Source organism: Eptesicus fuscus, chromosome 5 (assembly GCF_027574615.1).
Source record: "Eptesicus fuscus isolate TK198812 chromosome 5, DD_ASM_mEF_20220401, whole genome shotgun sequence".
NCBI classification, from domain to species: Eukaryota; Metazoa; Chordata; class Mammalia; order Chiroptera; family Vespertilionidae; genus Eptesicus; species Eptesicus fuscus.
Genome location: NC_072477.1, coordinates 23,642,145 through 23,657,315, shown reverse-complemented (window position 1 = coordinate 23,657,315; position 15,171 = coordinate 23,642,145). Strand labels below are relative to the sequence as shown.

Sequence of the window (15,171 nt, the reverse complement as noted above, 5' to 3'; positions counted from 1 at the left end):
ATTCATCACAGGCAGAGCCACCATAGAGCGCTCCCACGATAATAGATGGTTCTGCATTGGCTAAGTCCTCAGGGAAAATAATTAGCAGGAGAGAATATATTCTCTCCACTCCCACTACCCCATCCACCCTGCCCTCCCCCATCCCCAGCACCACACTGCCTCCCCTCCCCACCCCCACTCCCACCCCAAGTGACAGTGGTTTCCCTAGAAGCCTAGAGGAGCCAGGCTCCTGCGGTGCAGGCACTCACTTTGCCCAAGAACAAAGGTCTGGAAGGAGAACCAGACACACCAGGGGGCTTCCTTGGAGTGGAAGCTCCTAGCAGGGAGGAAAGGCTACCTTGCTGCTTGGTTCTGAGGGGCAGGCCGGCCATCGGTGTTGGCCAGGACAGGATGACAAAGGTCCAAAGAGGTGGGACAATTCTGATAGAGCTCAACTGGCAGCAAACAAAGATGAGTAAAGAGTTGTTAGTTGAGGAGAATGGGAGTCCGAATGACATTTTCACTTAATTTGCTTTACAAAGTAAAAGAATATTGTAGTTTTGCAGCAAGCTTGAATCCGAAGCATTTCCAAGGCTAGCAACCAAGATCTAAGTCTAATTCTGAGATGTGACCACCACCACCACCACCCCCCACCACCACCACCACCACGACGCTCTCCATAATCTTTGTATAAAGAATCAGTTCTTGTCGCTGGTCTCCTACGTCAAAGCCCGCCCTCCTTGTTCACTAGCAGATTCAAGCTCTTCAGCCCTTCCCTCTTCCTGGAGTCCTCTTGATAGAGGGAGGAGTCTGGATGGTGATCAAGCCCAAGTTCCAGGAAAGGGCTGCCTGTGCCCTCCGGCTTCTGTTTCCCCTGGTTTGAAGGTGGACTCGGTTCGGGGCAGCCAATGGGAAATAAGACCAGGGCTTCCCTCGAGCTCATATTCTCACCTATTTCAAGCCCAGACAATGGGAAAATCCCACTGCAATCCCAGGTCTATTTGCACACAGCTGGGTGAGTAAGGCTTTGCATTTCCTGAGAAACAATGATTACGCACGATGTGTAATAGCAGATTCCTTTCACTTATTTTAGTTTTAATATATTAAAATAATGTTTCATATATGAGGTATTGTTGACTCTCAGTCAGCTACAGGAAACTGTAGTTCTAGTAACACCTCCCATTTGTTCTTTACACCTTCTGAAATGTTTTCACATCCATTATTTCATTCGGGTCCCTTGGAGGGTAAGCAAGGCTGGTTGTAGGGGAAGGGAGAAGAAAAGAGACTCAAGCTCTTTTCACTGTATAAAGAGACAGGCCTGACTTACTAACTCTTGACTTTGAAGCTGTCTTGTCATTCCAGATGCTCCCTCAACTCCCTGTCACCAGATGAAACCTCTCTGCCTAGGAGACCTTCACCCCAAGACTCACTAGGTAACTTTGCTCAGCTCCTAGAGCCTCCCCAAACCCAACCCCTGACCCTCACAGAGTCCCTGCCCTTAGGGAAGGGAAGGGGACAAGGGGAAGGCAATCTTTGTGGCCAGGGATGAGAGGAGTGAGTCTCTGGGTTTCCAGGGCATTCAACCCCCAAAATAATGATATTCTTTATGTTTATGAGGTGGGGTTGCCTGTACATTTTAAAGAGTCTAAAATTGCAGGGGATCTAGGCATATGCCCAAAAGAATTGAAAGCTACTTATCTACCCATGTTCATAGCTACATTATTCACAATAGCCAAAAGGTGAAAATAATCCATGTCCATCATTAAATGAATGAGTAAACAAAATTATACATTGAGTGGCCAGATTATTATGATCTCTGAATGCATAATAATCTGGCCACTCAGTGTGTGTGTGTGTGTGTGTGTGTGTGTATGTGTGTGTGTGTGTGTGTATATATATGTATATATATGTATATATATATATATATATAATTAGAGGCCCGGTGCATGAATTCGTGCATGGGTCGGGTCCGGCCAGCCTGGCCAGGGGGAGGGGACATGGGCAGTTGGCCAGCCTACCTGCTGGTCGAACTCCTGGTCAAGGAGACAATTTGCATATTAGCCTTTTATTATATAGGATATACACTGAGTGGCCATATTATTATGCATTCAGAGATCATAATAATCTGGACACTCAGTGTGTGTGTGTGTGTGTATATATATATATATATATATATATATATATATATTCAGCCATAAAAAGGAAGAAAATCCTGACACATTCTATAACATAGATGAACTTTGAGAACACTATGTAAGTGAAATCAACCAGTCACAAAAGGGCAAATATTGTAGGATTCTGCTTATATGAGATGCTTAGAATAGGCAAATACATAAATATAGAAAATAGAATGGTGGTTACCAGAGACTACAAGGTGGGAGGGGCTATTTGGAATTGATAAAGTTCTGGAAATGTATAGTATCAAAGGCTGCACAACATTATGAATGTATTTAATACCACTGAATTATATGGTTAAAATGGTACATTTACATGTTATCAACATTAAATTATATGTCATATATATTCTACCACAATTAGAGAAAAAATAAAGAAGCTACCTCTGGTCCTAGCCAATTTGGCTCAGTGGATAGAGCATCAGCCTGCGACTGAAGGGTTCCAGGTTTGATTCCTGGTCAAGGACACATGCCTGGGTTGCGGGCTTGATCCCCAATAGGAGGTGTGCAGAAGGCAGCCAATCAATGATTCTCTCTCATCATTAATGTTTCTATCTCTCTCTCCCTCTCCCTTCCTCTCTGAAATCAATAAAAAATATGTTTAAAAAAAAAAAAGAAAAGAAAAGCTACCTCTGTTTGCCTAAGTCTTATAATTTAGGCTTCTGTGAATTCTGTGATGGGTTTGCAACCCCCTCTTCCTTTTTTAGGCGTAGAGAACATTGCCAAGGGAGGTTTCAACCAAAGGAAAGCCTAATAATAGTGACTCCAGAGGAATCTGGGATGATCTGGAGGCATATCACTGAAGGAGAGCAGTGAATTCCAAACAAGACACTGCCAATACCCACCAGGGTACAGCCAGCCTTGGTGATGGGTCTGCTGGGCACCTGCATTTCCTCAGCAGTAATACAGGGTACACTAGAGAAAGCTCAATGAGACACCAGTACAGGTCCACCTACTTCAGCTCACTGAACAGCCAGATATCTGAGGCTGCCCAAATAGAAGTAAAATAAGCGCTTTATTTCCAGGTTACTTAGGATGGGTGCCATGGTGGAGGAGAGGGCAGATCCAAGGAGATGTGGATAAATGAAATCCAGGAGAAAAACCTTTTGCTTGGTTCCCTTCTCCCTCCTCATATTTAAAGAAAAGAGTGAGAAAAAGGCAGATATTCTCAGTAATTTCACAACCAAAAACTTTATCTGATTGCTTATATATAGTAAAATAAGTCAATTAGTCGTCCCACTTCTCTTTCCTATTTCCATTCTCTGGTTGGGGTGATAATGAGAAGGAAAGTATTCAAGAGAGAAAATCAGAAGAAAAGCCCATGTTCTAAGTGGACCACCACCTGGTCCTCAGCCTTAGGCCCTGAGAAGGGAAAGGAAGTTCCATCTTGACTAGAACTCTAAGTGGTAGCACAGGGCAGCAAGACTGGACCAGATAAAATGAAATTACAGAGGAATCCCCATCTTAACAACACTTTAGAGCCACATTTTTAATCCTCACCCATTGAGGTAAATCGGGGTATGTGCTCTTGACCAGGAATGAAACCCATAATCCTTCGGTCCAGGGACCAACACTCTAACCACTTAGCGCCACACTTTTGAAACAAGGAAGAATTTGAACTCTGGCCCCTAACTGTCCTCTCCCTGTCCTAATTGACCATAGTAAGAGCCACAAAGTTTTTGACCTGAAAGGAATTTGGGCAATCAAGGTGTATAACCTTCATCTTAAAGACAAGGAATATACAGCTCAGAGAAGTTCTGTGTATAAGACCACACAGCTAGATGGTGGTAGAGCTTGGAGCAGAACTCAAGGCCTCCTCTCCCAGAGCTTTTTCTCCTCCATTACTCTGAAGTCATCATAACTGCAAAAGCCCTAGCTTGTTTGGCTCAGCAGATAGAGCATCAGCCTGTGGACCAAAGGATCCAGGGTTCAATTCCGGTCAAGGGCATCTACCTTGGTTGCAGACTCCTCCCCTGCCCGGGACCCTGGTCAGGCTACCTGCAGGAAGCAACCAATCAATGTATTTCTCTCACATGCATGTTTCTCTCTGTCTTCCCCTCTCTCTTCCACTCTCCCTAAAAATCAATGGAAAAATATCCTCGGGTGATGATTAACCAAAACTAAACTAAACTAACAATAAATAAAAATGCAAAAGACTAGCCATTGGTCAGAAATGGCTGGGTTTTTTTTTTTTTTGCAATTATGTGGAAGAGGGTCAGAGCTTGAGAGAGGGTCACGCTGATGGCAGGTGGAAGTCTGGGGACTGGAAAACCTTTTCTGGGGGAGCTTCCAACTACAGTTAATAAAAACAGCAGATTTTCGAAGTGAGTAACAACAACGAGAAAACCTCATTCATTTCACAGCAGCCTGAGATGACCACAGTTTCCGGATTCAGGGATGGTGGAGAGGGTGGCAAAAGAAGGATTAGTTTGTGCCATCATTGTTCCCCAGGCTCAGAACTGAGGCCTGGGTGGTGGAGGACTCAAGGTCTGCTATTCGAACACCATTATTAGAAGCTCTGAGCCTAATCCCCCACGCACGACTGTTCACAAACACTCTACCTAGAAATTCCCAAACAGTCTGCCCCTCCCCACCCCCACCCCCAGCACCTCCCAACCACTGCTTTTAAAACTCTGATGCAAATCACAGGCTTCAAAAACCTTCCTTTGGTGACAGTTTTACGATGCTAGCTCCATTCATCCATATGGTTTGACAGACTGTGAAACACTAGTAACCGGACCAATAAGAAAAACAAATTACAAAAACACAACACCTCATCTCTTCCCCAGTCACTCACACGACCGAAGAAAACGTGGGAACTTACAATGGGCCATAATATCACTCTCTTGGTGTTAGTCATCTTTTCAGAGTTCCAGGCCACACGGTGGTTTTTATCCACTCACCTATCCCCACCCCGGGCCCAGGCAATTCTTTATCTTTCCTTGTTAAATACCCACACATTTAAAGACTACTTAACACTAGGGTCATGCTTTTACACAGGCCCATGAAGGGAAACCTGCCTGGGCACAAACTATTTTCAATGGTTGCGGCATTTCCTTGGCCAGGGGCTTGCCACAGTTGGCTCCATTTCTGTCTTCTAGAGACTTTCAGTACACTCAGAAAAAACTACACACGGTGCTTCCCAAGGGGTTGGGATAAAAAAAAAAAACAGGCCTGGGCTCTGGTGCCTTTTTATGACCCAGCCGCCACCCCCACTACATTCAGTGTGGTGGCACTGAAAACGGAAACATCAGACTCAGTTTCCTCTCTTTTTCTGGTGCCCGCTCAAAAACAAAGCATGCTGCCTGCGACATCTTTATTTGTTGCATTGTCTGAGCAGATGGCTCTGAAACAGCTTTAGTTATTATGGTCTTTCTCGGATGTATTCCAAATTCCAGTTACCTGCATAATTCCACAAAGACAGGAAGGTAAGTCTCCAATTAAGTTGCCCCTGAATTTCAGCCCACCTTACGGATCTGAGCAGCTGCATTCCACTATGATCTCTGCATGCCTCCCAGGTGGTCTGCAGGCTGGGCTACTTTCAGAGGTTTACCCTGAGACAATGCCTCCACTCGGGTTCTGGCAGGAATTAGTCTCCTTTATGGGTATCTCATCCAAACCAGACATTCTTCCCACTGAAAAATAATGTGCGCTAATGAAGTTTGGAGAATTCAGGGCGCTTTCCCGCCCCCCCTCCAGTGGCAACCAGAAGCAGATGGAGAAGGTGGTTCTTAGGCATCTGTTGGTTTAAAATGTCTGAGGGTCCTTTTTCATAAGGGGCTAAAATGTCCATAAAAGGCTGCAAACTCACAAAGTCCCAACCTCCACGTTCCCTCTTCCTCTCATCCAGAAAGAGCTAAGAGGAGATTAGAACCAGGAATGTGTCCCCTCTAACCCCTGTCTCTGGTATCTAACCTGCCACAGCAAGAGCAAAGTCTGGCTTCTAAGTGCCTGACAATTACACAACTTTCCCAGGCACAAAACCACTTCAGATTAGAATGCATTGTATCCAGATCATAGAATGTATAGAGATGAAGATTTGAGATCTGTACACATGACCTGCTGTCTGACCTTAGCTATGTAAGTATATCTAATTCTCCCAGAGCTGTGTCCTTAATAACTAAACAGAGATAAAAACAAATACCTCTAAACAAGTGAAAATTCTAGCAAAAGAAGTTTTAGTACAATTTTGTATGATCACAATTATAAGCATGAGAAATTAGTTTACTGGTCTCATTCTCTGTAAACAAATAGTTACTTGAGGTAAAGCCCTGTTGGTTTACAAGGAATAATTAAATAATAATAACAGTTATTCTTTTCTAAGCAGGCAGTTATAATAATAGACTCATATGTGCATAATCAAGTCTGGCAGAAGGTGGCAGACATTCCCAGTTAAGTGCATACAATCCAGAGTCTTGATAACTTAATAAAAGTAAGTTGTTTAGTGTTGATAGCAGATTTGGGAGGAGTGGTTTACCTGAACTAGAACAGCAAGTAAGATTAGAATGTATATTAAAAAACATTATGCTTCCTAGGAATGCAGATATCAACCAGAACACAATATGTAATGTCACTGATTTACACACAGACCTTTATCAAATTCATATTTATGTTACCCACATGTGTAATTACTTCACTACATGGTCCTTTTCTTGCCTGTAGGTGTAATACATGGGGGTGACTCACACATCTAGGCTCAGACAATGTAGCTGCTAAATTAAGTCATGTGCAATACCCATTTACACTTCATACATGTCCATCTATGCTTTTAAATTCTATTTGTCCAGATGTGACTGCTCGGTGGTGTGGCCACCTGCCGAGTCCCCTTTGTGATCTGATCAGTCCAGGCAGCTCCTGTTTCTGCCTCTCACACCCTGTTGGGCAGTAATAAGATGTTAAAGGCAACAGCAGAAAGAGAAGCCAGGCTGTCAGCTTCAGAGAGAAGGGGGGTGAAGAGTACAAGGAGGAGGAATAAGAAAGAGAGTTGAGGGGTGATCAAAGACAGGCAGGAAGAAAGCCAAACTGCTGAGAGGAGATGTGGCTCCCGGGGCTTGGGCTCCTGAGGAAGACCTCAAGCCAGGAGATTCAAATTGTGCCATCCAGTTACCTGGGCTATGGAATGTCCCACGTGGAGAAAGCAAGTATAAATGAAAAGTGTCCAATACTCAGGGTAGATAGAGCGCTACAGAGGTGTTGCATGAAACCTGGTCTCCTTTATTCCCAGAACTTTATCTACCACCACTTTATCCCCCAATCCTAGAAGAAACCTGTGTGTGACCTGACCAGTTTCTGTAGGGGGCGGCAGTGGTGTCTGGCTTTTTTTTTTTTTTTTTTTCTTTCTTTCTTTCTTTCTTTCTTTCTTTCTTTCTTTCTTTCTTTCTTTCTTTTTTTTTTTCTTTTTCCTTAGGGGAGAGAGACTCAAAAGCACACAGAGAAAATGCTAATGCCATTCAGCTACGTTTCATTGTCAGGAGGGACATAGGAGGATGAAAACACAGGTCTCCAAACCATTCTCCTCTCCCCCCCCCCAGCCCCCCCCCGCCCCGCCCCGCCCCCGGCCCCCCTCCTCCCAGCACCACCATCCATGCAGCCTTTTGGCTTGATGAGCTTCTGCGCTTTGTTCTAATTTAGCCCATGCATAATTTATTCACGTGTGTATTGTTTCCTGATCAGCAACTTTTAAAAACAAATGAAAAATAAGATGTTTTATTAAACAAGTTGTTTAAAAAAAAAAATAAAGGCAGATGGTGTCGGTCTCCCCAAAAACAACGTGCATGCTCCTGCCTTAGGAGGTTAACAGCTCCGGCCGGAGGCTCGGCTGGCCTGGGGTATTGTTTGCACCCTCTTACCCCCAGGGAAAGGGGCTGGGGTACAAAAAGGAGCAGCTAATTACAAAGGGCCGCTCAACTCCCACCTAGAAACAGCCGGCAGGAGTGCTGTGTGTACGCTAGTGTGTGCGTGCATGGCGACTCGTAACTACAAATGCATCACATTGCAACTGCTTCTAATTATAAAGTTCGAGTATAAAAATTCATAACTGATTCCACTAACCAGACCGCTGTTCTATCCCTCCCCCCGCCCCCCACCCCCATCTCTAACCCTACATAGACACCCTCCCCGGAACACGTACCCTTCTGCGGTCCAAAAGGGGGGGAAAAACAAAAACAAAAACCTGGAGCGAGCAGCGGAACCCTGGAGCGAAGAGACTTTGCGCCCGCCCGCGCGTCCACGGGCTCCAGGGTAACCCGGGTACCGCTTTCCCAAAAGGAAACAGACCTGGCGCCCACGTGAGATTTCTCTTAACTTGAATTTACCGGGTGGCATCCACCTGATTGTGTGATTTCGGCTAGAGATGGGTAGACTGCCAACCAGCCGCCACAGGCTCGGTAGAAACTCACAGCATCAGCGGCGTGGCCAGCGCGAGCCGCGGGGAGAGAGGGAGGATGCGGCGAAGTTACGCCCATTTGTTCTGCCATAAAACATTTTCTCTCTTGGGTGAGAGGCTGTGGCGTTCACGTGCAGGGTGTCAGCGCTCCACAGCCAGAACCGATGCCGGGAGCCGCTGCTCTCTGATCAGCCTCAGGTTCAAAAGACCTCTTAACCGCAGCCTTCACCTGTGTCTGTATATATTGAAAACTCCAAGACCTGGGGCATTCTTACCCCTTTTCCCCGTCAGATGGGAGATAAGCCGGTACAAACGCGTTTCATTCTCCCCGAGCGAGCGCGTTCCTGCGCCATAGGAATGCCACTGCCGCCGCCACCCCCTGGCCCCCCGCCCGGGTGCGAACCTGGATCTCACTCCAGGAGGAGCTAGGGGTGCGGACGCCGCTGCGCGGAGCTGAAAGAATCTGGGTGGGTTTCCGCCACGCACCCGCGAGGATTCGGCACGAAACTCCCCCCACCACCACCACCACCACCACCCGCACTCCCCCCTCCCCTCCACCGCCGCTTCCAGGACAGCTGGGAAGAGCCGAGTCTCCCCGCGCGGACCCCCGCCCACGTCGCGCCGCGATCCGGAGGGAGCTCCCTCCTGCCAACATCACTGCCAACAGCACCCCTTTTCGAGCGACGCTAGTTTCCCGAAGCCACCTCCGGCTCCGCGATCGCGAGCGGACTTGGCGGCTTAGCAGTTCCACAGCCTGGAAGGAAGGAAGGAAGGAAGGAAGCCAGGATGAAAAGGCGGAGGAAGGAAGGCAGGAATTGGCTGTCGGGCGCGGGGACTGGCCCCCGCGTGTCCTCGTGCAGCCCGCCCCCTCCGTCCCGGATCTGGGCGTCCGCTCAAAGTCTCCCGGCGGCCAGAGGCACCTGCCCCTCGCTCCGGGCCGAAAGCAAACGCTGCCCGCTCCGGCGGGGAGCCCCAGGCTGCCTCTCCGCCCGCCTCGGCTTTTCACCCGGAGGAGGAGGCGAGAACACCATTCCTGAGACCGGCAGCTTCTCTGGCTTCCCAATCCACCCCAAGTTAACCCGAGTCGTTAATTTGCTACAGCCAGTTCACCCACAAACACACACCCAGACCTACCGGCGACCGCCCGGAGCGCCGTCACGCTCCGGGGGCTGCCCCGGCAGGAAAGCTCCGAGCAAACCACCTGGGCCCCAGGGCTCCCGGGACCCGCTGCCCCCCTGCGGTCCTCACAACTCCGGGAGGTTTACACAAACTCTCCGCCCGCCAGCGATCGGAAGGCGGAGAGCTCCCTGCAAACTCCGAGCAGCCGCGGTCCGCTCGCCCGGGCGGACTGAGTCGCCGGGCGGGGACCCGGGCTCCGGAGGTGCGGAGCTCAGCCCAGTGCACACGGGCGTCCCCTGCCCCGCGCCCGTCCCCCCGCGAGGCCGCCCCCCGCGCCGCGCTCGCCGCCCCGCGAGGCCGGGCACTCGGGGGACCGTGTTGTCCCCGAGCTGCTGCCCGCGACCCCCGAGCTGCAGAGCGCTCGAGCGCCAGGCTCCCCGCCGGTATCCCTTCTCTCTCTCTCCCTCCGCCAATTAAGCAGAACACAAATGTAACAATTTTCTTCTTGTTAATTGCATCTCCTGACATTTCTGCTTGTTGGGGGGAAAAAAGATGAAGAAGTAAGAGCTGAAAGAAAAGAGGGAAGCCCCGCGGCGGCTGCAGGCGCCTGCGAGCGCAGTGCATTGGCAGCGCTCCGCACGCAGAAGGCGCCTTTTTTTTCATATTGAAACCACGCGGAATATGTACATTTTTTAGTCTTACTTACGCTTTCAGGGGGTTGTGAATGACAGTCGCCATTTTGCTACAATGTAACAGAATATTGTCTGTCTCAGAGTTCTAAAGGTTCGCTCAGGGGAAGCGGAGAGCCAATCAGAGCACGGGATACCGGCCCGCTGGCCAATCGGCGCCACTGGTCGCCAGGTGGGCGGAGCCTGAGCGGTGGTAGTTATTAGGGGAGCTGTCAAAGCCCAGAGGTCACTCCCTTTTGTAGAGCCCGAGAGCTAGCAGGTCTTAAAGGGGCAGTACCGCGCGAGCTGCTCTTTCGGATTGAGGAAAGTGGAGACGCACGGGAGAGTCTTCTAGTTTGGTTTGAGTTTCTACTTTCTAGGCAACGGCATAGAGTTCGCGCTTCCGGACGGAAATGTTTATGTATTTTCAACAAACCACGGAACTCCATTCATTCGGTTCTGGCTTTCCTATTACGTTTTTAATCCCCCCCAAAGGGCAAAATCCCTTGTTCCCCGTGCAAAAGTTGGAAGGTTGCCGTTTCATCTGACAAATCATTACACGTGCCCAGCCGTTTGCTATTGCTCTGGGTCCCGCGGCTTTTTAACATTCTCATTCCCGAAGTGTTTTTCTTTATCTCAGTCACCTTCCTCTCTCGGTTTCTTGGAACTGCCGCCGCCGTTCCTGGCGATTCCAGGACAGCACCTCCCCTCCCTCCTGGAAAGTCTCAATGTCAGGCCCGCTCCCTCCGGCAGCCGGGCTCTCGTTACGTAATGAGCGGTGGTCACTCCGCGCGGCTCCCCGCCACCACCTCTTGGGTTCTGCACACACACCGGGAACTTCGGCAGCGACCAGATCCCGGGCGCCGGGGGAGGAGAGTGGGACCCGGCTCTCAGACCTTAGGTGTAGGGGAGGTTTAAGGAAGCTTTTGGAAACGTATTCTGCTACCTGACCTGGGGGTGGGCAGAACCTCTTTCGGCGAGGGGCACACGCGATTCTGGCGTCACCTTTCACTATTAGATAGAAGGTGAAAAGAGTTTGCTAATGAATAACCTGATGTGACCGGAGGTGTTCAGAGTCTGTGTGGACTCCTCCCTGGAGAACCTCTGACAAAATTGGGAGGTTTCTGTGAAGCCAGTCTCCCGCCGGGGCAGTCGGGAAGCTCTCGAGGTGGGTGAAATCGCACTAAATCCTGAATTAGAGGCCTCGTCAGCATACAGAAATCTGGCTGCCATCCCAAAGTTGTTGAATCAGGTCAAATAGCTAAGATAGTGGGGGAGGGGGGGAAAGGGGGAAGAGGAGAGGCCAAATTGCCAGTTCTTCAAAGCTGTGCCCTCTCACTTCCTTTCTCGGTGCTCCTCTCAAGGCAATGAATAAAACTAAAAAAAAAAAAAAATTTTAAGTTCCAAAACTTTCAGAATTCAACTCATACACTATTAGAGTTACACATAAACAGAACAGGGCTGAATTCAGTATGTTTGTAAGACGAGGCCATTTTAACCCCATCATTCTACCTAGCTAATAGCGGAGTCAACTTCTATAGATTGCTCTGTACAGCACCTTGCAGTTTGAAAAGTTATCCTCTTTTCTAAAATTCAAGTTTGAAAAATCCCTTTCTTATTGAATTTTCAAGGGGTTAGTTCAAACGTTAGTACTTTGCCTGGGATGTGCCTTGAAAACATTAAAATGCAAGCGCTGTGTTCTGACGCAAGAAGTATGAGGTTGAAGTATCAGTCAGAACTCCCACCAGCCTCTTGGAGATATCGGAATCACAGCAATTCATAGTGGAAGACAACAGTGTATTTTAATATGTGCAGCCTTGATAAAGGAAGCATAAAATGTAGCCTTCCCTGAACAAGGCTGACGATTTAATAGGAGAGGGGGAATACATTTATATCACATATTAAAGCAAAAATATATACCCTAAGCCTGTATAATCATTTATTGTGTTAAGGCCCAGAGGCAGAAACCAGCATGATTTGTCACTATCCGGCACACTTGAAAATGGCAGGCCAGAGCTGTCTTTACTTTGAGAAATTTTAATCCAGAACTTAATCATTTGTTACATTTTATAATGATTGAATTGAGAAAATAATGACTTGAAAGCAGGATTTTTATAAGTAGGATAGGCCTTGGTTTTTAAAAATAAATATTTTTTTAATTTATTTCAGAGAGGAAGGGAGGAGAGAGATAAAAACATCAATGATGAGAGAGAATCATTGATCGGCGGCCTCCTGTACGCCCCTAGGAGCCAGGCATGTGCTCTAACCAGGAATCGAACCGTGACCTCCTGGTTCATAGGTCAACACTCAATCACTCTGTGAGGGGCTTAGTGTGCACCTCTCAAAAGGAGACAGGGAGTGTGAACCATTTTGGAGAATGTTAAATTTTACATTCATTTTGCAAGGAAGTGCTACATATGGTTAAAAGTGTCCTGAGTTCCCCACTTGCCAACTGTGTGATCTTGGACAAGTTTACTTAGCAACTTGAATGTTTCCTCATCAAAAAAAAAAAAAAAAATGACAATAAAAGGACATATACACCCCTATGTTCATAGCAGCACAATTTATAATAGCTAATATTTAGAAACAGCCTAAGTGCCCATCTGCAGATGAGTGGATTAGAAAACTGTGGTACATCTACACAATGGAATACTATGCTGCTGTAAAAAAGAAAGAACTCTCTTACCATTTCCAACAGCATGGATGTACCTGGAGAGCATTATGCTAAGTGAAATAAGCCAGTCGGAGAAAGATAAATATCACATGATCTCACTCATTTGTGTAATATAATGAACAACATAAACTGATGAACAGAAATAGATCCAGAGACAAAGAAGCCTCGAACAGACCATCAAACTTCAGAGGGAAGGTGGGGGTCTGGGGGCGGGGGATAAGAGGTCAACCAAAGAACTTGTATGCATGCAAATAAGCATAACCAATGGACACAGACACTAGGTGGGTGAGGGCATGTGCTGGGGGTGTGGGAGTGGCCAGGGAGAGGTCAATAGGGGGAAAAGGAGACATATGTAATACTTTAAACAATCAAGAATTTAAAGAATAAAGTAAAAAAGGAAAAGAAAAATGGCAATAAATCATAGAACCTATTTCATGTGACTCTTTCCAGGACTGAATGATGTAATACATGTCAAGTGTCCAAGCGCTTGATATCTGATAAATTTTTTAATAAATATATTTAATACTTTCCTGTTGACATAAAAATGTAGGGGATCTGAATAAAATGACACATCAGGAAGTGAAATTGTCATGCTTGCATCACCAGCACTTATGCTACGATTAGAACAATACGGAGAAGGTTATCATGGACTTGCCTGCCCAGGTGGCTCAGTTGGTTGGAGTGTTGTCCCATACACCGAAAGTTTGTGGGTTCAATTCCCAATCAGGGTACATACCTAGGTTTTGGGTTCAATCCCCAGTAGGGGCACACACGGGAGGCAACCAATCGATGTTTCTTCTCTCTCTCTCCTTTCCCCTCTCTCTAAAAATCAATAAACATATCCTCAGATGAGGATTTAAAAATGCTTTTAAAAAATTATCATGACCCCTGCACAAGAATGACACACAAATTCATGAAATGTTCCATCTTTTTTATTAAACATTGATTATTTAAATCTTCTATAAACTGATTTACAAATCATTTTTCTATTGAAAAATGTTTTTAAATGGCATTTACTCACAACACAAACAACTATGATCTCTGAATGCATAATAATCTGGCCACTATTAGAGGCCTGGTGCACGAATTCGTGCATGGGTGGGGTCCAGCCAGCCTGGCCAGGGGGAGGGGACATGGGCAGTTGGCTAGCCTGCCTGCTGGTCGAACTCCTAGTCACAGGGACAATTTGCATATTAGCCTTTTATTATATAGGATATACACTGAGTGGCCAGATTATTATGTGTTCAGAGATCATAATAATCTTGCCACTCAGTGTATATATTTTTTTTCTTTTTTTCAGAGAGGAAGGAAAAGGGAGAGAGAGATAAAAACATCAATGATGAGAGAGAATCATTGATTGACTGCCTCCTGCATGCCTCCAACTGGGGATCAAGCCTGCAAACCAGGCATGTACCCTGACCCAGAATCAGTGGCCTCCTAGTTCTTAGGTCAACGCTCAGCCACACCTGCCAGGCTCCAGATGACTTTTTAAGGCACATAGAGTAAGAGCGAGACGTAAAGGAAGGAGATGCAGGCCTCACAAACAACCAGAGTTCATATGAAATAGGAAGTGTGCCACAAAAACCATCCAAAATAAATACAGTTAAAAAATAAAAAAAAAAAATAAAAATAAATAAATACAGTTCCTAGAGGACTCTGCAGGTTGAAGGAGTTTTAAGTCCTGTAGGTATTTAAAAAAACAAGAACAGCCCAGCCAGTGTGGTCAGTGGTTGAGTGTTGACCTATGAACCAGGAGATCAGGGTTCAATTCCTGGTCAGGGCACATGCCTGGGTTGTGGGCTCAATCCTCAGTGGTGGGTGTGCAGGAGGCCGCTGATCAACGATTCTCTCTCATCATTGATGTTTCTATCTCTCTCTTCCTTTCCCTTTCTTTCTCTGAAATTAATAAAAAATATTTAAAAAAAAAAAAAAACAGAAGACCAAGCTCACCCTCAATCCCTCTATTCACCCACAAAACAAGTCATGGCCTTTGCATGCTGGCTCCCTGAGATCCAACACCAGCGCTGGCATGTTCTAGGCACTGAGCTGAAGAGGGGCCATCAACACTGCAATCTGGTTTTCTCTCTCCTTAAGGATGTGAGCGGAGGTGTTTTTTACTCCTTTCATGAAATCAAATTCCGAGTATGTGAGATGTTCCTAGGGCCAGACCTC

General features: G+C 46.8%; 1 protein-coding gene and 1 pseudogene across 1 annotated transcript in view; one reads left to right on the top strand and one right to left on the bottom strand.

Moving 5' to 3' along the window:
* DPF3 (double PHD fingers 3) overlaps positions 1-8,649 on the bottom strand; it is a 208,161-nt gene extending 199,512 nt beyond the window's left edge. Inside the window, 1 exon segment of the mRNA XM_054715464.1 lies at positions 8,441-8,649. Coding sequence (XP_054571439.1) covers positions 8,441-8,636 — 196 coding nt within the window. The 5' untranslated portion in view covers positions 8,637-8,649.
* Positions 8,650-13,839: 5,190 nt separating this feature from the next.
* Positions 13,840-13,932, top strand: LOC114230702 (U6 spliceosomal RNA; annotated as a pseudogene).
* Positions 13,933-15,171: the final 1,239 nt, after the last annotated feature.